Source organism: Anser cygnoides, chromosome 2 (genome assembly GCF_040182565.1).
Source record: "Anser cygnoides isolate HZ-2024a breed goose chromosome 2, Taihu_goose_T2T_genome, whole genome shotgun sequence".
In the NCBI taxonomy this organism is placed as follows: domain Eukaryota; kingdom Metazoa; phylum Chordata; class Aves; order Anseriformes; family Anatidae; genus Anser; species Anser cygnoides.
In genome coordinates this window covers 22,668,713-22,694,169 of record NC_089874.1, presented here as the reverse complement: position 1 = coordinate 22,694,169, position 25,457 = coordinate 22,668,713, and the positions used below count along the sequence as shown (strand labels likewise).

General features: G+C 40.7%; 1 protein-coding gene across 3 annotated transcripts in view; it reads right to left on the bottom strand.

Annotated features, from left to right (window-relative positions):
- The window catches only part of ITGA8 (integrin subunit alpha 8), a 110,860-nt gene extending 86,710 nt beyond the window's left edge, over positions 1-24,150 (bottom strand). The window contains exons 1-12 of one of the 3 annotated variants that reach the window (XR_007162541.2): positions 23,771-24,150; positions 23,563-23,687; positions 13,255-13,347; positions 12,445-12,545; positions 9,663-9,786; positions 7,340-7,401; positions 6,345-6,390; positions 5,223-5,348; positions 4,066-4,110; positions 2,312-2,355; positions 1,184-1,240; positions 938-990 (exon numbers count right to left, since the gene is read on the bottom strand). Coding sequence is in view for 2 of the 3 variants with exons in the window: in XM_048061719.2 (XP_047917676.2) it covers positions 938-990; positions 1,184-1,240; positions 2,312-2,355; positions 4,066-4,110; positions 5,223-5,348; positions 6,345-6,390; positions 7,340-7,401; positions 9,663-9,786; positions 12,445-12,545; positions 13,255-13,347; positions 23,563-23,687; positions 23,771-23,949 (1,055 nt within the window). In the remaining variant the exon portion in view is untranslated. The remainder of the gene's footprint in view (positions 1-937; positions 991-1,183; positions 1,241-2,311; positions 2,356-4,065; positions 4,111-5,222; positions 5,349-6,344; positions 6,391-7,339; positions 7,402-9,662; positions 9,787-12,444; positions 12,546-13,254; positions 13,348-23,562; positions 23,688-23,770) is intronic. The other 2 variants (XM_048061719.2, XM_048061720.2) reach the window with 2 other exon arrangements.
- Positions 24,151-25,457: the final 1,307 nt, after the last annotated feature.

The window sequence follows — 25,457 nt, the reverse complement described above, 5'->3', positions numbered from 1 at the left end:
TTCCTCTTCTCATTTCTTATATCCCTAACTTTAAGGGTTCACTAGTTCCTGATGGGAAGTAATGATTTACCCCAGAGAAAGTATTTAATGCACTATGTTTACACCACTAATAAGAAATAATGACAAGAACATGGCGTAGAAAAAGCTGAGATGTTCCAAGAGGAAAGAGTATGAACAGCTCTAAATATAATCCTGGCTCACCTTCATGCAGGCTTACCAGGTTCTGAGCCTCACTAATCTTTAATTCCTTTCTAAAAAGTTAGTATCAATATTTGCTTACTGAAGTCCTGATTTTCTAAAGCATTTAATCAGATTTTGCATAAGATCAAAGTTAGCAAGCATTTTGTTGAATGGGGTCAGTGTCATTAAGCATAACCCTGGCAGTTAATGAGCAGCATTCTCCCTCAGACAAGCACAATGGCTGTCATAACAAGTATGGGTCACTGACACTTTTTGGACCTCTAGATGATGAAAAAGGATGACCAGCCAGCAGGCACTGCAAAGAGGAACCAATGATACTGAAAAGCTCTAAAAACTGAGAAGTGAGGTTCTGAACGGTCTACGTGTGAAAAGACTTACCTGCTTTTAAGAATAGAAGAATGAACTTTTGCCTTGCATCTATCTCTTCCCGACAGCAGCGTGCACTTTTTATTCACTGTACCTCTACTTGGATTTGTTTCCTAAGACTTTAGACATTCCCACTCTGCCATGCTGCTTTGAATAAATATTCAGGAAGATAAACTCACCCAAACTAGGCCTGAAAATATTTATGCCACTGTAATTGCATAAAGAAAAACCTAAGTGAAAAATCAGAAAAGCAGAGAAGCCAAAAGAAGCATTTTGAGGCATGAAGCACCTGAAAAACTGTGTTTATTAATAAATATCAGGCATTGCTTCTATGGATGTTCAGTGGAGCTGAATATATTTGGTAACCTACCCATCATTGTTAACATCAGATACTGCAACAGTGTACCCAAAATAAGACGCCATCTGGAAATAAAAAACAACAAATAGGCTTTCATATCATATATCAATTTTTAAGAAGTTTTTACTGATAAACCTCTTTGTTTCTATGGTTATTAGTTCTAAAAGGTAAAAATATTTTACGTATTTTTGAAACTACATTGATGAAATTATATCCTCTTGATATATAATACTTCATCACATAGTTGCTTGACATTACCTGTTCACCAGTGAAGTTCTGGATGAAGGTCAAGTCAGAAGAATTAATGATTGAGACCTGATAACAGAAAGATATGGGAAGTTTCAAGCACAGACAAAGATGATACAGCATAGCATCGCTGCAAACCAACTTGAAACACTGAAGGATGGTCCAAGGTGGTCAAGAAAACACATCAATTCTTTTCTGTTGCACCACAGTTTTCCTGTGTTATCTTGGATAAATCACTACAATTTTACGAGTTCAACTCCCCCATGAAGAAACTGGGAAAAAAATTGTTTCCTTCCTTACCAGACAATGTGAACAGCTGCAAATCACAGCCTATCAGATAATCAGCAGCTACATCATTAAGCACGAAAAGAGAAATTTTAAGCAAAAAGATATATATACACACATATACACATACATGTATATATATAAAAAATATAATAAGCATATAACATATATACATACATTTACATCTATACACATATATATACATAAATACACACCTTTCCTCTGAAAAATGACAGGGACACAAGGAGTCAAAGACAAAGACACAAGGAGTTTTGGGTCCACAAAACTAGAGAGTGTGTCTGTAGCTGGGATCTTTCTGATTCCCAATCAGAAACACCTGAAACTCTTTTTTTTTTTTTCTTCCTAAAAGAGAAAAGCTGTGTATTCACACATCACCCTTCGCTCAGTTTCTAACTGTGTACTGTACCTCCTTTCATCTGGTAGTCAGTCTATGTCCTTAAAAAGAACACTGAAAATAAACACCGTGTATGAATAACCAGAACTTGGACTTCTCTCCACAGTGGACAGAAAGTTGCACATGAAATACCCCAGCCTATGGGTAAACTTAGGCCAGGGTCTAATACCTGTGGGTACTGGGATACTACTCATACTCAAAGCATGCTGGTAATCGGCTGTTGAAAACAGACTTCAAAATGGAGTAAGAGCTTAATATTCAAAGCTGATGCCAGTAAGGCATTTCAACCCAATCAGGCAAGCCTGAGTGTAAAAGCCAGTGGCAGTTTTATTTGATTAGAAAGTTCAAAGAGACAGAAAATATAATATAGCCTTTAACACTCCAAATGGTCTAACATCATTCTCACTATAAAGAGGATAAAATGTGAGTCCAGTACGTACATAGCCAAAGTTCTGTGCTCCTCTCGGGACTCCAGCAACCAGCTCTGAAAGATAAATGATTGGCAGTGAACGGGTTATGCTGTCTGAGCAGTTCATGCAACATGCATCCCATGCCACTTATATCTTCCTTGTTACATCATTATCTTTATGATTTTGAATTTTTATCTGTATCAGAAACACCTGCAAATCACAAGGCATTCATTCATAAGATTTTAACTTTCATCCACTGCATCTAGTTGCTTGAAATACTACATCTGAACTGTTGAATACACTCCACACCTAGCCAGAGATCTCTTTCCACCTACTTAGCATAGAACAGTACAATAAAGCTGTTACTCTGATTCAACTTGTTATCTAACAGCTGTGGATTGATCAAACAAGAATTAGCTGTGGCAACACACACTATCATACAGAAGGTAAATATGATTGTCATTACAAACTCCCCTTTTCTTTCTGGCTGCACAACATTTTCTCCCATCTGTTATTTGACTTGATGCCATGGGAGTGTTTGACAAGTTGTGCACACGCTAGCTATCTAAAAGCATTACAAGCCAAGTTTTTGTGAGTGGCATAGAGGGAATTCATTGAACTAGAACACAAAACACTGGACCTAGCTGCTCTCTTGTACATGATTCCACTCAGAGAACAAATCTTAAACAACTAGTGAGAAGAAAAAAAAAAGACCAAAGCCACAGCCGGCAGTCATACTGTCTAAACCTTCCCTCATTAGGATACCCACATCAGAAGACAGCAGAAAGAGCTTCATGTACCAGAGCACCTCAGACATCTTCCTTGACTGACCTAACATTCACCTATTCCTCTTTGGGTTTATATACTCCCCTATGGTTGAATGTGTCTGGCCAAGAGGAGATGAAAATAGTAACAAAGGACTGTGAGGTCAGCCAATGATGCAATTCTTTGTGCCAACCATATAGTGGCTGCAGCCTTCCACTATCAGAAGCACATCTCTTTTTTTCTTTTTTTTTCCCCTCTTTTTTTTTTTTTTTTTTTAATATCGCACTCAAAATTGTGTCTTTTTTTCTTTTTGACTCCAGAGTGGCACAGGACAGGAAAACTCCAAACTTTACAGGGATTAAGCAGCAGCAGTTCTGGGGAGCTGGCTTCATTTGTAGAAATGTACCAGGTCTCTATTGACTTGTGAGTTTGGACCATGGAGCTATTCATATTCAAGAAATCTCCTCTTTATGCAATACTTTCTGACTGTCAGCCTTACACAAAATATATAGCTCTTAAGGTATGAAACATCAGGGATCACAGTGTTTTTTACAGCTAACTGTATGTTTCAACATACAGAAATTTCTAAACTAGGTTGCATCTGTCCAGCCAGGTGCTGAGCTCCAGCAGCCTCTATGCTGCTGAGTAACTTGAGTACAGGCCACAGAACTGTAGAGGATTGCACAGTTGGTTCCACTCGTTACTACTCATCGCCGAACTGGCTAAATTCAGTGAGCTTAGCTGACTCCACCTATGATGTTGTTACAGCTCTGCAGAACAGATGCACAAGCAGGAGGACACCACAATAACAGATTCAGATGTTTAAGTTACTTAAATTCTGCTCTGGCATGCTACACCTTCTAAGGAAATATTTGCCTCTAAGAATATTGAGCACAGATAGGTTAAGTTTCACCAGTGTTTCAGGTGCATAAAAGGTATGTACCTGTGTACAGACCCAAATAGAGGAATTTAATAGGTGCACAGCCATGTGGTTTCGATTCAAGTATATGGCTTCTTACCTTGTTCAGAATCTCCAGTAAATTCCCCAGCAGCCACTGAGTATCCTGTTTAAAAATAAATCACAAGCAAAAAAAAGTTAAACCATTTCTTTCCAAAAATGTGGAAGGACAATCAGATTTGTTGGCTCATCTAATCACCAGAATGTAAATTTTCTAAAATTAGTATTCTAAAACTGTGTGGGGAAAAATGGGAAAATTATCACATTATTATGACTTAATTAACTGTAGGTCTCAAAGAATAACAACAGATCTAGCCTTCTTCTCCCCAGATGAGCTGCCAAAGCATTAATACTTAATACTTTCTCTGAAAAAAATGGGAGGTACTACAGTAGTTTGCCCTAACAGCTATTGACACAATTTAGGTCTTCATTACTGTCCTGCATTGTGTGAGAATCCTGTTTTAGTTCTATATGGAAGATAGATTTCCAAAGATGTAGTTGACTACCTCCTCAGGCTTTTGTAAGCCAGTGAGATAATTGATATTGACAGAGTAAAGACTTCAGGATTGTATCAGTGACCGCAATTTCAAATCTAGGGGCAGAGATGAAAGGATGCATCTTTGCCTTCTAATTCCACTGCATTTTTTCTATAAAAATGTGAGGCAAAAATTGTCTTGCATACAGAGATGTGTGAACATTATGCAAATTCTTAGTGAAAATAAAAGGTACAAAGAGCCCTTTTTTATTACATAACATACTCAAACGGTCTTAAATTACTTAAAAGACAACTCAAGCAAGCAATTGCAGTGAGAATAAATTGGGTATTTATGTAGTCCTGTATGAAATACTGCAGAAGTGAATTTTATTGATTAAAACCTGAAATAGTCTTTAATTACTTTAAACCATTATCTTGGCGTGAAAGAAAATATAAATAGGAAAACTTTGTATTTGTGGTTATTTGTTTAAGATCAAATAATAAGAATCCTAATCAGCCATTTAAGATCTCAACTTTCAAAACCTGTTGTTGTGCATAACTTGAAGAATGTTCTTCATCCCACTGAAGTCACAAGCAAACTACTGATTTGTTGTTCTACTTAAGGCATAATGTGTTTGAATCATCTCACAATTGGGACATTAGTAATTTAGGGCTTGTTTTCTCATTTATATAAGCCCCTTGCTTTTAGGACATATTGCTAACTGAAAAAGAGCTTAGCTTACCCATGTAATTGTCATCATACGTGGGCGGTGCCACTCCTGTTTGCTTCTCTCGTGCCAGTTTCCTCAGAATATCTTTGAAGGAATAATTTGCAATGATATCCGCAATGCTTGCAGTGATTACCTGACCTGAATTCAAACAGCTTCATAAATGAAAGGGACACAAAGGACAGCCACAAAATAGAGCTAGCAGAACATCAAAACAGAGCTTCAAAGGATAACATAGCACGAATGCAAAGATTAGGCATCTTCTCTCAATCTTTCTTCATCATTACCCTGAAAATCTCACAAGTACATGTAAATAAATACATCAAGGCATTGATTCTGCATTGAAAAATCACAAAAAACAACTCCATATACATTTCACAGTGCTGAATCAAACTAAAATCAAGCATTTTCAGGCTCAGCTTCTTCAGAACAGCTACCTTTTGCAGCTGTAGAATTTAAATGTAATAGACAAATGGAAGTAATTTCTTAATGGAAAATTCAAAGCCATGCATCCCCTACCAGTATAATCAATCAGATCTTCCTTTTTAATGGCTATGAAAAAACACACATCAGTGAGGCTGACAAGAGCCAAGTTGGTAGGCAGAGTCTAGGAATCAGCTACATCACAAATGTCAAAAACAGTTAGAGCAAAAATACCCTTTTTCTCCTTTACCAAAACTACTTCAGGTTTCATCTACATGAGAAACTACATCTGAGAAACTGCAGTGATGCCACATATATCCTAAAAATATGTGTAGATAGCAATAAAAGGTGGTGTTCAGAAACAAATAGCGACAAAACTTTGAAAATATTACATTTACTATACAAATATTAGCTATTTTAAAAATATAAGTATTTTTAGGAAAACAGCTTATTAAACAACAAATGTGCTAAACTGCCAAGATAAAAATAGTTATTTCTGTTTGTCTCACTTTCTATATAACCTACAGTCTGAATTTTCTCTGACTTGTTTTTATGCTCAGTGGCTTCTAAACAATTCCTCTGTTGTTTAGACTTTTTGAAAATAGACCAGAGACTGGTTATCTTAAACTGAGAAAACACTGGAAATCTAGAACGTTTTCCACAATACTTTATGCTTCACTTCTTAGATCAAGTTAACCAGCCAGATGAACATACCTTGCCAATAAAAACTACCAGGCCCGCCTACTATCAGGTCTCCATTCTACAAAAAGCAGAATTGAATAAAATTACACAACAAAAGAACACAACAAAATGAAGCATGCATGGGAAAAACAATTTAAATGACCAAAAGAATATCAGAACAATGATAAGGGAGAACAGTCCTGTTCAAGCAAAGGATGTAGGTACATGGATGTTTAGGAAAATCCACAGTTAAATAAAGTTAAGATCATCCTATGCATCTTCGTTTGAATGAAAGCCTATTTTCTTTTTCAGAACTAACACAGCATTCTAAAAATTGCTGATTATTTGTAAGAAAACAAAGTCAGCATAAAAGAGGTCCTTCACATTCAATGAAGCAACAGTAATGCTTTACAGAGAAATACAGCTGTGTACATTCTACAATGAAGTTTTTACTACTTGCCTATTAATAGTGTGAATAACAATTGTTGCTACACAACACTGAAAACAATTCCAATGATGTGAAAGACGTGGGCTCCTAGTGCTGTAATACTGGCGAAGATAATAACAATAGCTGCAAAGTATATTCTTTGGCCCACAGTATTTTTAGTGACTCTCTTGGCATGTAAGAACAACTAGCTATTTCCCTTCAGCATTTCCTCTATCACCTCCACAGGAGAACAGTCTCAATCATTGGTCTGGCTCCAAAAGCATCCTTATACAATCTATTTTGACTTCTAGAAGACAGCAGGTGCCTGCCCATTATTTCCTGAAAGTCAGGTCTCTGGAAAGCAATGTGTGTGTGGAACACTGAGAGAGAAGCACATACAGTTTTTGCTTAATTATCTATTAAGATAGATGGAGGAGAGACAAATCTGAGTGCTGCTAACAGCTACTGATAGTGATATTTCTTTTATTAATGAAACCAGAAAGTTTGAAGCTTGCAAAGGAGGAAAGAACTTGCAACAACTTTGCAAAACTTGCCATATAAATATATTTGGTCAAAGTATTTCAGAAGCACAATCTCTCACCTTGTAAAAATCTAAGCTGAAACCTGCTTGACAAAAGCCTTGTCCTTCAGGATCTGCATTGCCTGCAATTATGAAAGGAGAAGCATTTTATTGATTTCATGGGGGCATGCAGAAGACAGTGTACACACCCCATGGAGCTGTAAGGCTGTAAATGCAAAACTATCAAATTACGTAGAAAGAAGGAGTTTTTTGTTTTGTTTTGTTTGTTTGTTTGTTTGTTTTAAAGAGGCAGAGCAAATCAAGGCCTTCTACAGGACACTGAACATGCAGCCTCCTTGTGAAGGTTTTGGAAAATAGGACCAGTTACTAGGGTCTTCATCCTCTCATTGCCCAGGAAGGACCCTTGTTACAACTACTAAGGATTCAGTTTGAATTTGTCTGCAGATACAAAAGTAAACAACACAACAAGGAATCCTAGAATGGTCACCACAGCCTGCTCTGCCATAAACACAGAATTAAGTGTTTACTAAGCCATTCTCAAGAAATGCTGACATAGTTGATGAGTCAGCATGGGTCAATGTTCAAACAGCATCCTGATTATCTGCGCTACTGCATGGGAAAGGGACACTTGTTCTTCACAAGGGTCACCCCTTTAATTGACACACATTTGTTCAATTGGGACTTGTGAAATATAATTTTGGATGCACATGCAAAAACATCCTCCCTGTTTCTGTTCATTTTTATTTCTAGTCTCCAAATTCTTACATAATTGTACAAAGTGTGCTGGCATGTATTTTAGGGGTTCCCTATGAGCACTGGCATGCTGGAAGTCTGTAGGATCAGGAAACAGAGCAATGACTACTTCAACTCTCTCCTGAAATGGCATCAGCTTTTGGCAAAACTCCAGTGAGACATCAGAATTACATGAAGCAGATCCTGTGGGCACCGTTTCTTTTACAAATTCAGCTTCTTTCCATATCTGTCCACCCAGGGATAAGGATTAGACAATGAAGAAACACTTGGTAGCACAACTCAGTTTAGCGCTTTTTCTGCTGCTTTATGTGTACAGATTTTCTGGTAGACTGTGGAAAGCATTACTGGGCTGTATTATCAAGCATCTGTCAGATGTCAGGAAAATCCAGCTACACAATATAATGCTGACTGTAGAAGGAAAGAGACCTTTTAATTATGCAAAGTGTGTGTCTACTTTTCCTGTAAAATGCCTGGTACTTTTTGGCAAAATAATCCACGAGAAACTTGATGGTAGGAGCACAGTTTCCAGAAGAGGAACAGTCAGAAGGTGCGATTCGAAATTAGCCCATGTGCACGTGGTTAAGAATGCTGGCTGCAATAGCAGGTTATCTGTTCAATGGGTATTGTGATAAGGGGCTATGTGCAGACTTCTCGTGCACTGGCTGGCACACACAACTTGAAAGAGCAAACCACCTTACTAAACCGAACAACATCATTACTCTACTTTGGGAGTTTCCAAAGGAAGGGATAGGCAAGCCTATCATATTTGCTATCATACAGACATTACCTTTAGGAAAGTAACTGAATGAATAATTCTCTGATCTGTGAGTGCAGAAACTGCAGTATGCCTAGCCCAGTCCAAAGCTCAGTAAAATCACCAGATACCTCATATTGATTTTAATAATTTGGAGCATTGAGGTAATGAGAGTATTAGCAATCATTACATACACCTAGACATAGGATGCTGAACAGGATGAACATCTGATTTAATCTGATGTGTGGCATTTTCTGCAGACTTCTAGGTAACAGCTTGGTTCTAAATATGCATGCACTGCTTTTTCCTATTCCCCAAGAAGGCCCAGAGATTGCTACCACAGTGGAGTGAAGGCACACATCATCAGAACAGCAGAGTGAGGAACAACAGTGCTAATGCATGTGGCTTTCTTCCACGTTGGAAGTCCTTCCTAAGTGAGTCAGTCACTGTGGGTGACGTTGGCACGAATGGCGATACAGGCTTGTGTGTTTCTGTGTGGGGTCTGGTCTTTTGATGGTGATCCTGTGACGAGCGATTTATACTCAGCATGAACATGAGTAATTGGTTTAAAATGCTGTCTGGTTCTTATCTAGGTCTGTTTGTTACATTTTAAAGCCATTTAAAGCGAACCAATTATATCACATCACTGTAACTGCATGAGCTTGATTTACTTAATTTCTTCTCTTTTAATTATACAATTAAGCATCCAATTGCAGGCATACAATTCAATGTTGATTTTTCTTTAAACCCTCATCCAGTGTGATAATAACATACAGTAATTTTAATTCAACCAAGACTGTGCAAAAACTGAAAGGATGAAAACATTGAGTGAAACATCAATTCCTCCAAAACAAATTAGTTTCTATTAATACTTACTGTTGCGACAGGGTGAATATTCAGCATAGGCACTGAAGTTCTGAATTGCTACATAGCAGGTGCCAACTGGGTCCTTCTCAGGGCTATCTTTAAGCGTCCTCCAATGATATAAGGGAGCACAAGCCTATCAAAACAGAAACCATGTCACACGTACCTTTCATAAACTCCTGTACCTGACAAATGTAGTTTTTAATAAACAGTTTACAAGGATCCTCTCTGGTGTTGTATCATTCACGTAACAATTATCATAACATATTGATAGAATGAAATGCAGAACTACTGCTTCTTATAATGAAATTATAACCTGAAAAACAGTCTCATCCTTCCCTTATAGCCCTTAGCAGGTGAAATCTAACAGGGACTACAACTCACATTTAAGCGTACGTTACAAATACCTCCTAAGCCTGCTTCACAAGTAATATGCTTGCTCACTGCACAGGACCCAATCCCGTAGTTTTAAGCTGTACATTACGTGTATTAGGCTGAGGACACCCCTACTTCTGTCCTGATGTGTCTTAAGATAAAGGCCACTGCAGCAGAACTGATATGATTTTCCTCTACTGAATCGAAGATTTGTCAGGGTGTTCTGCCACACTGCCTATCACTGCATCAGATTGTCTGCTGTCTTATGAACCCCTGGTCCAAACCTTTACAGAGGCAATATGGTTATAATGCATTTGACAGACCCTCAATGAACAATTTTTTTGTTGAATAACTTTTGGCTAGTAGACTAGTATTTCATCTTCTGTGTTCTGGTAGTGATGTTACAAACATGAAAGTCTAAGGATAAAATATATTTAAGTTATGTAGGGAGAGAGAATCTTTTTTAAAATAAATAATTATAAAACCAAAAAGATAAGCTGTCAGGTATGCAAGTCACTCTTCAGGGTCTCCTGTGCCCTAAAACTTTTCAGTTGATGGGGGTGGTGGGGCAGAGATATTACCTTCTCCCTACAACCTTTCCCCTGTAAGATACAACCAAATTCTCCATCTGCATCCTGCCCTGTTTCACTTTTGCAATCAGAAACCCATCTCCCCCTGGCAAGGCGTTGTTATTCACATTACTCTATTGGCCTTAGTTCTGCAATCAGTTCCAGTTGGACAAGCCCCTGTGCTATTCAGAGCTTACCAGTAAAGTCAGAGCTTCTGCAACACCAGTTTAGGACCAGGGACCCTAAGACATGCCCCTGCCTAGAAGACCTTGCAGACTGAGATATATCAGAGAGCAAAACCAGACTGCAGCAATGAGGAATACATGCCCTGTGAGGGTGAATTGAGGTACATTCTATAGCATTGAGCAAAGTGGATTGAAACAAGAATTATACATATCATAAATGTCGACCTCATGCAGTTTACAATTAGATTTGTAGTTTAAAAAAAATTTGACAGTTTGTTGACATTTTCCCTTTCTTTCCTTTCAGTCTACAAACCTTAAAAAAAAAAAAAAGAAAATTTTCTAGCATTGCTGACCAAGTTTTTGCCTGAAAAGTGTTGACTATATCTGTGTTTCAGAAAGCCTGAGGAGATATATGAGAAAGGAGACAATGTTTGGTTAGTACAGATACCACACATCACTCTGTGATGACGTTTTCAGTTCATTTGATTAAGATTCAGCAAATGGTGATAAAGTAGTATTCTATTACAGTTTGTGAATTATTTTTAGTAGAGTAAACAAAAGGAAAAATCTTCAGCTACTTCTAAGATTTAAAAATCATTGACAATTCAGAAAAGTGACAAATACTTTCTTTGTGTAATTAACATTTAAATAGAAAGTGCACGTACAAAAGAGTGGTACATGAAGGCAATGCATATGAGATTTGAGAGCTGTGATAACACTGACACAGTATATGCTAACTCTATAACAGAGTAAGTGATGTTTTATTCATTACATGTTCCGTGTCAAAATCCCTCTCTAGGTTAACCACAAGGCATACAATTTAAGTGAAAGCACTTCCTTTTGATGCTTCCCTTATGACTATTTCTTAAGTAATAACTGGAAGTTTTAAACAAATACCAGGACACAAGTTATTGCTTTGTAATTGTAAAAATAATAAGGTATCACCAAACTATTTATTCATATCAAAATTGTTTCAGTAGTATTTCCAATGCAAACTAAAGTGCGTAAATTGTAAATATAAAGTGTCTGCATGTAAGCAACATCACCACTACCTTACTAAGCAATAAAACTACTTGCACCGTGAGGACCATTGGTCTTCAACCAATACAGAGAAAATGCTCTGCAAAACCGGAACACAGATGTTGCACTTTAACAGCAGTCATGACTTGGAGCTTTTTTATTGCGACTTTTTTGTGGCTGTTCTACCCTGTGACATAGCTGTTTGAAACAATGTAAATGTGACAAAATAGGTCAGTGCTTTCTCTTATTAATTGATCTTCAACACAGATTCTTGGCTTCCATTACATTTTACATTTATCATCCCTCATAAACCTTCATAATACAAAGTATTTTTAAGCATATAGCTATTACAGTTACTGTGTGTCTCAAAAAAGTCCGTTATTTGTTTAAAGAAAAATATTGTTTGCTTCCATAACCAATATGGCATTCCGCTATTTTGACATGGCAGCAGGATCATCTTCAAGTGATCAGTTCAACTTGATTTTACGCACTGATTTTTTACAAGCTACATACATCATCTGTTTTAAACTCTATGAGTAATCACAGACTTGCTTATGTAATCTATACACAGACAGCTATTAAAGATACACATTTGAGAAAAGATAAACATTATCTCCAAATTAATACCAAGTGCGTAAGACTTACCACAACTTTTTCTTTATGAGCTTTGACCGTTGCCCCAAACCACTGATTTGTCTTAAACTCAATTGGTTCCCTGGTGCCGTTGACCTTAATTTTCCTGTTGTCTGACGAAGAAAGAAGAAGTATGTTGACAGCTTATTTTAAAAAGTATTACCCGGTGAATTACAGATACGAGTAAACAGACCAATGGGTATATTAATTACATCATATCCACTGTCATCATCCTATCAGTTGACAATTCAAAATAATTACACTTAAATTTCAGAAATAAAAAGGAAGGTGAAACTCTGTGTTACATACACACGCAAAAAAAACCAACCAACCAAACAAACAAAAACAACAACAAAAAATCACCAAACAAACAAAAATCCCAGCACATGACCTGGAGATTATGGTGAACACACAGGAATCTACAAAAATAAGCAAAAATCCCTAAAAACTTTTCTCATAAGTGGCAGAAACTTTCCATGTTGAAAATAAATAAATAAATAAAAAGACCACGTTCTATAATTAGTTTTTGTCAAATGTGAAATTTCTCAGCATGAATATTCAGGGCCCAACCCTACTGATAGCAAAGGACTTCGTTTTTAACAGAATTACATGTGTACACATTGTCAAAAGAGACAGCTTCTTAATGTTGCTTTATATACACTCTTGCAGATGTCAGCATAAGAGAAGCCATCTGGGCAAAGACTCAGGCCAATTATAATGCATTTCAGGTTTTAATAAAAAACAGACATCCCTTCCTTTCACCCTTAGTTCTCTGAAGTAAACTGATTTCCCATATGTTCGTGAGCTATGTTCTTCCCTTACCAGTCACTCCTAATGAACTTCTCAATTTATACATAAGCAGGGCATTACTCCTTTCCCCTTGTATCTGCATTCCCTTATGCTTGTTTCTGGTTCCTATCAAGAGGGATTGCACAAGAATCAATTCTTTTTATTCACTCTAAGTGAAAATAAAAACATATACTGTCTACCTTGGAACGTAGGAAAAAAAAAAGGAATCTCACATTAAATATTATGGATATATATGCTTTTTTATTTTAAACTGAGGAAAAATGCAGCTGGTATAATTGTCACCTGTAAAAAGTCAATACTTCCTGGAATTTCCCCAATAGGCATAGAGGAGATATCTGAATCCTTTTCTAGGATGTTGGATCACTGGTTACCTCAGCCGGTGGTCATCTCATAAATGTTACAGACACAAACAGAAAGACAAATGCTTTAAATTTGGAGAAAAAGGGGACCCTACCTTTGTATTTTTCTAATAAGCATAGAAGAAAGTTGAAAAAGAACAAACCTGTGAAAGTCTGAAAAGCCTCTGAGAAAGCTTCCTTCATACAAGTATTTGTTGTTGTGCTGTGCTGAAGCTAATACAGAAATCTATGCTCAGAGCACTCATAAGAGCGAGATAAATTTCAGGAATATTTAGATCTTCAAAATTCAGAAATAATAATTTAAAATTCTAGAAACTTTCACTTTTGAAATACATTTATTTAAATTAGGCATAAACTTTAAGAGTGTGGGAGACGGTGACTTTGACACTGCATTATGGCAGCTGCCAACTACCTACTTGTTGGCAACCCCACTTTTGATTATTTTTTCCAGTGAAGACAGACCATTTCAAACATAAAGAAACCTCTATTTAATTTATTTATTTGTTTTAATGCTTCAGCAGATCTGAAGATGATCAATGTCCACAGATTAGGTCTTGATAGAAACAAAGCTTTTGAAACTTGAAAATCAGCCATGGTTGGCTTACAGAAGACAATGCTAGCCTGGCTCTGAGGAGGCTCCCAATCAGTTTTCTAACTTAAAAAGAGCTTACATTTTTAATCAAAACAGCTCACTTGTCTACTGGCAAAGTATACTAAAATTTGAGATGATGTTAGGTTTCAAAACTAGGACAAGTGTTTGCAGGATTTATGAAAACCATAGCTGAATTTAGCAGTATCTGCGAGAACTGTAGTCCCCCTTAGTGGCATATGGTGTAGTATGAATCCTTTATCATGTGGCATGGGATTTTCATTATAAATTGATTAGTAAAACATCACACACACACAAATTAGTAAATAGCTTTTTATTTTTCCCTGGCTAAGTGTTTTTTGACAGAAATTCTCAAATCACGTTTATTCAGGACCCTTGCTGGAGCTGTCATCATCTGCCAACTTTCTGAGCTTGTGCTTTGCAATACAGTTTAGCCTTTAGTATGTAACAACCAGCCAGTGTTTCAGATTGCTGTAAAACAGCAACTGCTTCCCCTATAACTTTATCAAAATGAAGCTATAAACACAATTAACTTGTGTGAATACATACGGACCGTCATTACTGTGCACTGACTGCACTCAATTACACAGCAAGCCTCCAAACGAAGATCCTATAAATGCCCCCTCCTGAGCTAGTCAGTCACTTACAACAGAGGGCATGATCTACTGCACAGTTCTTATCCTAAAGCAAGGACCTGAGAAGGTCAGAAGAACCATGGCCTAAAAGTACCTTTCATTTTTTTAAACTGACTATAGACAGCCAAGGAGGACCAGCTGAGAGCAGGCTAACATAAAACGTACTTGTTTAGTCAGATAAATCCCACTCCGGTTCTCAAAAAACAATGAAGTTATTTCTGTCTTTGGTAAATCCCTCAAAACTGCGCTAAGTGTTTCAAAAGATGTCTGTATCCTGACAACACCCTTAATAAGACAGCAAAATATCTCTCCTTGTGTTATTTATGGGGTTCTGAGGCCCACAGGCTATGTCTCGTCTGCTTTGCCCTCAGGCTAAGCTATACTTCTGTGAGCAGCAAAAACTTGGCTCGAATTCAGGTTGCATACAAATGTCATCTTCTCTTCTGGAGGAACATGCCTGGCCCCTTTTAGGAAGGAGTCCAGGCTATCTTGTATCACGATACGTGACGCTTGTGCGAGGAGAGCAAGGCTGGAAGGCAGCAGCTGGGCCGGGCACACAACGCCTGGGCCTGCCCGCTGAGAGGCCTGGCGAGCGCCTCAGTCCCAGCTGGATTGCTTCAGGGCCAGCCCAGGAGCTCTTCCAGATGGTCAACAGTCTGGATCACTCGCAAATTTGGCTTGAACCTCAGCCCTGGAGTCACTCGTAATTGTACTGGCTAGGACTGTATTGCAGGCTAAGGCCCAGACAAGCAAGAGTATGCAAAGGGCAGAGAGATGTCTGTATCTAAATATAGGTGCATGTTAGCAGCCCCAAATCATCTCATTTTCTGCTGCAGGAGCCAAAACTCCTGTGCATTGGTACTACCCCACAAGCCAGCTTCAGAAGTAGTGCTGGAGATGGTGAAACGTGGTTCTCAAGATCAGCGTTCCTTCAGCCACTGCTATAGACTTGAGCTACCTAGGGGCTACTAAAGGGAAAGAGGCCCCTGAAATCACCAAAACAGTACCTGGACAAGTAGAAAAAAATGAGTCCAGACAGGAAAGTGCAACAGCAATGCAAAAGAACAACAGCACAGAGATTTGGTTTTAGGAAATTAAAGCCTGAACCTGGAAAAAGTGTAAATGCCAACCCATCATTTGCACATATTAAACTAAATTTGGCACTACAGGGCTTGGTCTCCTCTCAGGCACTGAATGAGTACATTATAAATTCTTTAACAGGCATGAATCAAACATCACCCTTATAAGTATTTATTTTTTGTTGTTAATTAGGATCTGCATAAAAATATTTGCAGATACTGATAATGGCTCATTGTGGCTCATCCAGTTCTTGAAAACTAGAAGTAAAAAATTAATTATCTACTAGAATTTGAAAATACTCGAATAAAAGCAAAATACTTTAAACAAACAATACAGGAAAACAATGCTTCTAATCAAAGTAGCAAATCCAGCTATATAATGCACCTGCAACTCTTTCAGGTCAGTTCTCACTCATCATGAACTTTGTTAAGTACTGTCTTCACTGGCTCTGTGTGCGTGCGTTTGCCTGTATGTGCTGGAATGGATAAACATACATGGCCATTCATCAGGCACCTGTAGCAGGCTCAGTTACACTATGCCCACTAACCTGTGTCTAATCAGACTACATCCAGGATGGCAAATCCCTTTTAAATACCTGTTTTGATATATTTATGTATTTATGCATATCCATGTGTATAAACAAATGTATAGGGAAAATATAAAACGTAATATAGTTATTACATATATATTCATACCTAATTACATATACACAGAGTGGAGCCGAATAATCATCTCAGCCTATGCATATTTCTATAACGTGAATCTAAATACATAAACAAACCAAACATTTATATTTCTATAAATATTTATAGGCCAAGAAAAGTGAATATCCCCCTCACATGGGGCAACACCTAGAATGCTACAGTACAGTTTTGAGACACCAGTACAAGACTTGCAGTTGCTTGGCCTGAAGAAGAGAAAGCAAAGGAGGATCTCTATCATCTGTTTGCACTTCAGTCAGCGCGCTCAATAGGCAGAGAGAAGAGAGAGCCAAACTCCCACTTGAGGTACACTGCAAAAGGAAAAGAGGCAACAGATATTTGTTGCAGCAAGGGAATTTCTGATTAAATATAAATTAAATACCCTTCACAATGAGAGTGATTAGGCACTGCAACAGTTTCTCCAGAGAGGCTGTGACATCTCCACCCTTGGGTAAATTCAGAACTTGGCTACACGTGCAAAGCTCCAAGCAACCTGCTTTAACTTGGAGATCAGCCCTGCTGCACTGGTAAGGTCATGGCTTATAGGAGGGAAGAGAGAGAGGGAAGGGTTTGTACTGGCCCCATACTCTAGAAGTGAGGTAAGAGGTGGTCTTGTCAGCCCTACCACCATGGCAGAGTGATTATTTTTGGTATCACCACCATAAAAGATTCAAATGATACCACCCATTATTAACCGAAGGTAAGCCAATAGCTTCCACAGGGCCACTGATACTAGGTCTTCAGCAGAGAGTCAGAACACAAATACAAGGCTAACCATGATCCAGGGAACCAAGCCAAGCAGTTGCATTCAACGTTAATGCTGTAAAAAAAAAAAAACTCCATAGTATTTGAGACAGTAAGGACATGCAAAACCCATGCATGACGAGAAGAGTTGCCTCTATTTTTATATTTATCTGACTCTATAAACATATATTTAATTCCTATGTTGTTTTTTTTTATTTTATTGTGCCTTAGATTCTATTCATATGAGTTATTTTAATTTAATAGATCATATCTAGAGAGCTTTATTTGGACTTAAATTCCATGAATTAAGAAAAAAAAAGCATCATCAAACCCAACAGGATTTTTTGCCTAAGTACTATCTGATCAAAAACAAATTAAGACCTCGGGGCTTGAACTAACACAGCTAAGGGTATTTTTTTCCTTTCTTTAGATAATGCTGAGATTTATAAAAGAAACCCACAAGGGTCTATTATAAACCAGAGTGCCACAAGTGAACCATGAGGCTCCAGATAAGGTCTTACTGGCATAGTGACTGAAATGTGTCAACATTTCAAAGTACAACAAAGTTCTCCCTCAGCATTTTCTCTTGAGATGCAAATTCTGCTTTATAACAAGATTCTAAGTTTTCCCCAGAATCTTAGCATCTTTGCAGCTAACGATTTTTTCATGTAACTGAATCTCTCGAGTCCCACAAGACATCCTTCCCTTATACAGTATACCTGGGTTCTGTTACAATCAGCTCAACTGCCGGCCAAATTAGCTCATGTTTTTTATCAACTGCATGCTTGGCCAGGTCTGACCTATATTCCCCCTCACCTGTTCCTCTTCAGAGCCCGTTCAAATTCTCTCCAGCTAGCTTAAAAAACATAACCTATTTTTACTAAAACTGGTGAAGGTGACTGATAGCAAAGGCGACTCCAGTGAGTCCTGGAAACCTAGGGCAAGCATTTAAAATTCTGCCCTTCAGAGCTAATTTAACATTAATTAGCATCAGAACTTGTTACAGTTTGTAACAATTAAAAACTACACTACAATTAACACTACAATTAAAAATAACTATTATAATTAGTTTCTGAAATACAAAGTATTAGCTTATTAACAGATCTCAAACACAACAGAGTACTTCAGGGGGCATTTAAGTTTGCTTCTGGCTGCAAGATGCCTTGAGAGAGAAGTTCCCCAGTTAATAAAGAGGGGAGAAAGATTTCATATTGCTCTCCTGCTACCTCTTCTGGCAGCCAAAAGGAAAAGCATCCAGTTTAAACGCAAGGACTTGGTAATTTTACCTCAGTGCTAAAGCAGAAAAACTCATTGTAAACCTCATTTCATAATGGAGAAACTGAAAAGGAGAAGTTGGCTTTGTGTAGGAAAGAGGAAATTCAGATCACATCTCTCTACGATAATGCCAACACTTGTTCCCCTGTTCTCCCGTTACGTTTCAAAGAGTATCGCATCCTGACAGTGCAATGCGATAGGACAGCCTCACAGAGCAGGGAAACAAGGGAGAAGAGTCTCTGCCCTTCAGTCCGTATCTCCTGGAGTAAGGGGATACTAAAAGCCCTTCCATTATACTTTATCTCACTTCCCTGCTGCAACAAGGTCGGTTAAAGCACCAGTTGTGCTCTGAAGGACAGTGCTTTCAGCTTCCTCTCAGTCTTGGCTCCAGTACCTAGATTTAGGGAGCTTTGAAGATGTGCAAACAAGGGACTGCAGAGTCAGCACTGCATCACCAGCAGGAAACACGGAGAGTTACTGCTAAATCCCCTTCTTGGCTGCAGGCCATATCACTGGTCCACCCAAATGGGAATGTCCTGTTACGTGACTTACATATGGCTGGGCGGAATCAATTCCCAACATATGTCAAAATGTCATCCTCCTTCCCTCCTCAATTTATTTCATCAGGAGGGCTAATTATACACATAGTTTGCAGGTAAGTAACCTCAGTGCATTGGAAATGTCTGGGTTGACTGCTCTGGAGCAACGATGGGTGACATGAGAGATTAGTGACAATCTGGGAGAAGTCTCAGTAGAACAACGTCAGTTAGGTGGCATCATAGGATGGCTTGGGTTGGAAGGGACCTTAAAGCTCATCTACTTCCAACCCCCCTGCCATGGGCAGGGACACCTCCCACCAGACCAGGTTGCTCAAAGCCCCATCCAGCCTGGCCTGGAACCCTTCCAGGGACGGGGCATCCACAGCTTCTCTGCTATGACTTGTAGGAACGAGCTGCAGATACTCCTACCCCTCTGCTAACTCTAAGTAAGCCATCTTCTCATCAGAGCAGCTTAGCCCACACACACTGCCACATTAACACAAGTTCAGCAGCAGCGCATAGCACTCAGACCAGCTTGTACATCCTAACTACAGGCTGGGCCACAGAGAGTTCAGGAGCAGCCTTGAGTATCACCTCTAGTAGTAAGGAACCTAGTTTGTGTTTGACAGCCAGGACATGGCACTCAGAAGTAATGACACATTGTTAAAGTGTTTGCCTATCTTTCACAGGGAATTGACCGAATATTGTGTGTTCCGGTTAGGTATATGTTAGCAACCAACACAATTCCTATTTCCTCATGCAGTCTTAGTTCCTGAAGAAAAACAAAAAGGAGCAAGAGAACTTCAGAAGCCATAGGGGTTTGTCTTCTGTAATTTAAGGCTTACAGGAGACAAAGGACAGAGTTTAGTTCTGAGCGTGGTGGAGGGGAGGTGAGCTGCACCTTGCCAGTGCTGCCTGTGCAGTGTCCTATCTCCGATCCTCTGTGGAACACCTGCAGTTGTCTTGCACCAGTGTTAGGGTGGCAGGTCCAGTTAGGCTTCACATCTCTATTCTCCCTTCAGGACTTTATGGCATGGAGGATACAGAACAGCTTTCTTTAAACTAAACCTTTAGTTGTTTTTAAAATAGGAAGGTAATGATAACAGAGGGAAAAAAAATCATCAACAAAACAGGATGAACTTTGGCCCTCCATAGACTATCTCAGCACTTACCATCCTAATATTAACCTAACCAAGGTTAAGCTTTTCGCTGAGGTGTCTGTCTTGGAACACTGTCTTGGAATCAGTAAAATAACGGGAAACAATGCATTAGTACAAAGCAATGTACTCAATGACATCATTATTTTCACAGGAATGAGATATTAATAGTGTTAAGACAAATAATATCAAAGCATTTGCAAATGAAGGCAACCTTGAAATTAGGTCTATTTTCTTTCTGGAAACAGTGCAATAACCTGTACAACTACACATGAGTCTCACCAACTAGGTACCCACTTACAGACTTATTTCCACCAGCAAAACTGAGGCACTACGACGTTACAGGATGATTTGCGATGACTGCACACTACAGCACCTGCACAGGGCAGCAGAGACACCCTGCTTGTGAGATAATTCCAGTCTTGCAATCAAAAAGACTACTATGCGCTTTTTTTGGTAAAATTGTCCTAATTTACACAGTGAACCTTCTCTGTTTCTGAACTATGATGGCTGTTGTTGGCAGTAAAAGTCCAAATAACATCCAAGTGCACAGTATGTTCCCTCAACGGGAGAGCATAACTCGCATTGAACACAACATACCTGAACTACTTTTGTGTACCCAGCCCTCAAAAATGGAAGGCATATCAAAAGCCTTCATGCTCATATGCAGTTAAGTCGGTGTTTTTCAATCAACCAACTGAATTTGTTGATGACTTGAATTTTTAGGTTACAGTAGAAATTCCACGGTTTCTGTGACCTGCAGAGATTTCATGTCTCTAACTTGGGTTGTAGTATGCGTGAATCTGCTTTTCTTTAACAAACTTTTCAGAAGTTCTTCATTGGACCCTTCGGGCTGAACAATACTGATTTAATAAATTCTTTATCTATTTGTTGGGTCACACTCCCTTTTAACTGCTACATTATTCTCTTCCTTTCTTTCTAGTTACCCTCAATTTTAGCTTCTGATGTTAATTTAAAAATACTGTTACTGATTGAGCAGGTTTTTTGTTGTTGTTGTTTGTTTGTTTGTTTTAATAATTTAATTTTGAAGCTCTTAGAGCTGAATTTCCAGTCTTCTGACAGTTCCTGGGTGTTTCTGCTTTGGGAGAAAGGATTATTTTCTGGTTAAGGCACTGGAGGAAGACAAAAAAATCCAGTCAGTTTGCAGGTCCATCATCAACTTCCTGTATGATATTTGACAACCTAGACTCACTTTTTTGTTTCTCAGAATGGATACAAAAATGGAAATTAAAATAGAAAATGGGAGTATTACTCCCAATTCTCAGTGATGCTGGAGGGAGAACACATAGTGAGTACAAGGTGCCAGTCCAAGGAAGAGCCGTAATCTGAAAATACCCCTAATATTTAAAAAGGACCAGCTAACTTTCACTTGGCATACAGTGGTCAAAGGCTTCGACGGGAACTGTGAGTAACAGGCTCTTTAAAATAGCATCATCTAGGATAGAGTTCACATGGAATGCTCTGGGGGAAATGTGGAAAAGATGGAAAAATTGCTCCAGTAAGTGAAGTATTTTGGAGAGACAAAACTGACATGAAATACACATCTCTTCTTCAGTAAAGTGAATATCTAAGGCATATTAGAGATAGCCCTTATGTTGCTGGCAGTGAAGAATGGGCATTGGTACCAGCTATGCAAACCTTCCTGGGGTCCTTGTCTATGAGGGCAGCTGGCCAGCACCAAATTGTGTGAAATGACACCTGAACTGCCCTTGGTACCTGAACTGGAAAGCCAGTGGTAACACTTCCAAACATGTCTGTACTGCAGTCCCACCTCCAAGTACCGTGCATTTATGTTCATACAACGGGCTTCTTGCTTAACTTCAATGTCTGCAACTCAGGCATCTATCCAGAGGAGATACAAAATGCCTCAGACTGAAAGAACACCACTTTGGAGATGCCAAGCTCTCTGTCCTCTCTGAACAGTCATGTGGCACAGTCCAAAGCCTTTTTGATGTACTTAGTCAACAGCCTGTGGTTGTGCCTTTATTCAAAGCGTAGTACCCGCAAATGGAAGTCTGTGCCTACAGCATATGGAGTTGTCCTAAGCCTCTGCAGTGAACTTTTCTGAAGTTTCCCACAGGAAAGCCAGATGCCGTTCTAGGTTTCATCACTAGGTTTTCATTCATTTTTCAAAACGCCCCTTTAAAATGCAAAGGAATTTTCATTTGGTCTGAAAGTTTTCTCTTCAAACCTAAAAGTAATTTGTGTAGGTAACATATTCTACTACTGGTACACGAATTATCTAATTGTAAGATAGAAATAGAAGAATATTTGCTCAGCTAGGTTTATTAGTGTGCTAGCTCACGAAGTCACATTACAATAAAAATATTGTATGCATACCATGCCCATACATTCCCATTCATATGTAACTATATGCTCTACATCACTTCCCATGCCCAAGTAGCCACAGGCACATACAGTACTGCTTTGCAGGCTCCTGGCGCAGGAGCTCCTAGCCTGTTCAGACACGGGATGATGGGAGTCCCGAATGGAGGAGGCTGTAAACACCAACACAGTCATAGTGGGAGGGTGGCTGGGGCTGGACGGGGGGAAGAACTGCACTTACTTGCTACACTAAAGTAAGCTCTTCTAAGTCAATTTGTGCTCCTAGCCCAAGACTGAAGTGTATTGTGTTTGTATTTAAATACGACATAAAAGCTAAGATCTAATATAACCGAAAGAACCATAACTTTTGTTTAATGGCTAAACTGTCAAAGTTCGCCTGAATTAAACCGATCGGTTTTAATGTCCCTGGAAACACTAGGTTCAAATTGTTTTCAAGACCTTTAAAGAGACAACAGAAAGCATAAACAGCCTGAACTGTTTAAAATGTGTGCTCTCCCTAATTAAATAAGAACCATCTGTCTTGGGACTTTGGAAGTGGATGTGATCTATCCACACTGCGCCTAAATCTGTCTGCAGCTAGCCTCCCGTCCTGAGAGGAGGGAAGAGGGAGGAAAGCAAGGTTCTTGCTCTGTGTGAGGAACTAGACAGGCGTGCCTCGCGAGGTACCGCGACGGAGCATAACCGCACAGAATAACCTGCGATTTCCAGGAGTGGGAGAAGCGGGCGAGGCAGGGCTTGGGCAACCCAAATAAACGAGCGAAGGCGCCGCGTTCCCCCAGCCGGGAGCACCTTTCCCTCGCCGCTGCTGGGAGGAGCGCAGGGAGGGGACCCGGCGGCGAGCCGCTTCACTTACTCGTGTTGTCGAAGGGTATCTGCCGGCAGCGTGCGGCGGGCCAGGCGCAGTGGTACACCGCTCCTCCCTGCACGATGTCCGGCTGCGATGTGTTGGCCTTGGGGGCTCCCACCAGGACGCCGACCCTGCGGAGCACGGCGCCCGGTCAGCGGGGGAGGCGCGGGGGGCTCCCTGCCCCGCCGCCCCCCGCCGCCGGCCCCGCACTCACCTGCCGGGGTCGGGGATGTAGAAGTCCACCGAGTAGCCGAAGTAGCTGCCGGGGGGCCCGCTGTACACCGTCAGCTTCTCCTCGTCCAGGTTGAAGGCCACCGCCAGCGCTGACAGGACGAGGAGGAGGAGGAGGAGGATGAGGAGGAGCGGGCACGGCGGCTGCCGGCGGCGCGGCATCCTCGCCTCGCTGCGCGGCTCGCCCAGCCCGGCCGCAGCGCCCCGCAGCCGAGCGCAGCTGCGCGGTGCCGCGGGGGGCCGGCGGGGGAGGCTCGGCCCCGCTCACCCCACCGCCACCTCCACCTCCGCCGCCACGGCCGGCGGGCAGCGAGCCGCGCTCCGGCGCCCCCTGGCGGCCCCGCGGCCGGCGGCGGCGGCGGCCCCGGGGGAGAGCGGCTGTGGCGGGGAAGCCCCGGGACCGCACGGCGGCCGTGGAGGCTCCTCAGCCCCGCGGTGCCGGCCCCGGCGCGCCTCGGCCGCGGCTGCCCCGCTGAGGGGCTCCGCTGAGGCGACGCTGTCGCTGGCGGTTGCTCCGTCGTGGAGCTGAGGGGTGGTTGTACCGCATTCACCGGGCTGTCTGAGGAGGATTTGTCACAGACAATCCACCAGTGGAGCTGGGAGAAGAAGCTGTCAGCTGGGACAGCCCCTTAGATCTGCCCTGCAGTCAGTCCCCTCAAAGCTCCGTGTGGCCAGCCCTGTCCGCAGAGTTGAGGCTTGTGCGGGCATTTCCCTCTGCTTGCAGCATGTTCTAGAGTCTGCACTGAAGGGTCTGAGAGCTGAACAATGCCTTTTAATAAACTGAACACATGCAAAAAAAAGAGACCTTCATTAGGTTATTATGTGACATGGGCATTAAAGAAAAAGCAAACAAACAAAATCATGCAAACAAAAAACCCAAATGTCTCACCACAGGAAAGATGTAAAGCTAACTAACCCCCCAGTTCAGAACACTTTTGAGTCATAGAAACATGGAGTGGTTTAGGTTGGAAGGGACATTAAAGACCACCCAGTTCCAACGCCCTGCCATGGGCAGGGACACCTCCCACCACACCAGGTTGCCCAAAGCCCCATCCAGCCTGGCCTTGAACACCTCCAGGGATGGGGCATCCACAGCTTCTCTGAGCAGCCTGTGCCAGTGCCCCACCACCCTCTGAGTGAAGAATTTCCTCCTTCTATCTAACCTAAATCTCCCCTCTTTTAGTTGAAAGCCACTACTCCTTGTCCTGTCACCACACTCCCTGACACAGAGTCCCTCCCCAGCTTCCCTGCAGGCCCCCTTTAGGTACTGGCAGGCCTCTGTAAGGTCTCCCCGGAGCCTTCTCTTCTCCAGGCTGAACAACCCCAACTCCCTTAGCCTGTCTTCACAGGAGAGGTGCTCCAGTTCCCTGATCATCCTCTGGATGGCATCCCTACCTTCTGTCGTGCCAACTGCACCACACAGCTTGGTGTCATCCACAAACTTGCAGAGGGTGCACTCAATCCCACTGTCCATGTCATTAATAAAGATACTAAACAGTACTGCTCCCAGTACCCACCCCTGAGGGACACCACTTGTCACTGATCTCCACCTGGACATTGAGCTGTTGACCAAAACTCTCTGAATGAGGCCATCATTAGCAGTTAGGAAATTCCTCTGTAAGTTTCTGTTAGTGCTTGCCTGGCTACATAAGCTTTTGTCGTGCTGAAGG